The 976-nt window shown below is 39.2% G+C and overlaps 1 protein-coding gene across 1 annotated transcript; it reads left to right on the top strand.

Moving 5' to 3' along the window:
* Positions 1-4: 4 nt before the first annotated feature.
* LOC107682646 (uncharacterized) lies at positions 5-885 on the top strand (the record flags this gene model as incomplete). The annotated part of the gene is made up of 3 exons (XM_016478822.1): positions 5-290; positions 423-731; positions 817-885. Coding segments are annotated over 3 exons (664 nt in total), but the record flags the coding sequence as incomplete, so codon positions are not given.
* Between the last annotated feature and the right edge of the window lie 91 nt (positions 886-976).

Raw genomic sequence — 976 nt, 5'->3', positions numbered from 1 at the left:
TGTGTTCTGCAGTTCTGGTGAAAATGCCCGTCTGTCCTGTAATAATGCTCTTTCTGACTGCACATCAACTACATGGAGCTATAGCAGACATTCAGGGACAGTTGAACTGATTGCTGGAGGGATAAAGAAGAATGAAATAGAGAGACATGAGAGACTGAGTCTGGGCTCTGACTGCTCTCTGAACGTCAAGAAAGTCACAAAAGAAGATTATGGATTTTACTCCTGCCGACAATATGTGAATGAAGAACAACAAGGAACTGATGTATATGTTTATCTGCATGTTCTTCATGGTCAGTGTTTCTGTGAATTATTGTGGAATTATATATGATTATATGTTGAATTAAACGTAATTAAAAGTAATGTTCGTTTCCCCGAAAAGACTGAAATCAGTGGTGTAATCTCTGTCTGATTTTCTGTTTCAGTCTCTTCATCATCCTCACAGTCTGAGATCAGATCAGGCAGCTCTGTGACTCTCTCATGTCAGTTATATTATGATCAAGTCACTTGTGATATTTTGGTCGGTTCTGAGGGACTTCAGCTGATTTGGGTGAATCAGGCTGGTGTGAATCTGCAGACAGACTCCAGATTTCAGATATCATTCTCCTCAGAACAGTGTATCAGCTCTCTGACTACAACACTCCTGAATGAAGATCACAGCAGAGAGTGGAGATGTCAGGCTAAACAGAGAAATCAGCTGAAGACCTCTGCCACATATACTGTCAAGTATCCAAGTAAATTATTTATATTAACAATTAATCATCAGTAATTTAAATATGATCGTAGTCTATGACGTATCTGAACCTTCATCTTTTACAGCTCCAACCGAAACAAAGACACCATCTCCAGTCACCAGCTCTAAATCAACTGCAGCTCCTACACAACCAGGTACATAATCAGCTGTTAAGATGAATGTTTACTGTTACCTGAAGACCTCAGTCAGATACACTGACATGTATTCAGATAAGAAACTACATTT

The sequence above is a fragment of the Sinocyclocheilus anshuiensis genome, unplaced genomic scaffold (assembly GCF_001515605.1).
Source record: "Sinocyclocheilus anshuiensis isolate Anshui unplaced genomic scaffold, SAMN03320099.WGS_v1.1 C32433506, whole genome shotgun sequence".
NCBI lineage: Eukaryota > Metazoa > Chordata > Actinopteri > Cypriniformes > Cyprinidae > Sinocyclocheilus > Sinocyclocheilus anshuiensis.
This window is presented reverse-complemented; position numbering and strand designations above follow the sequence as displayed.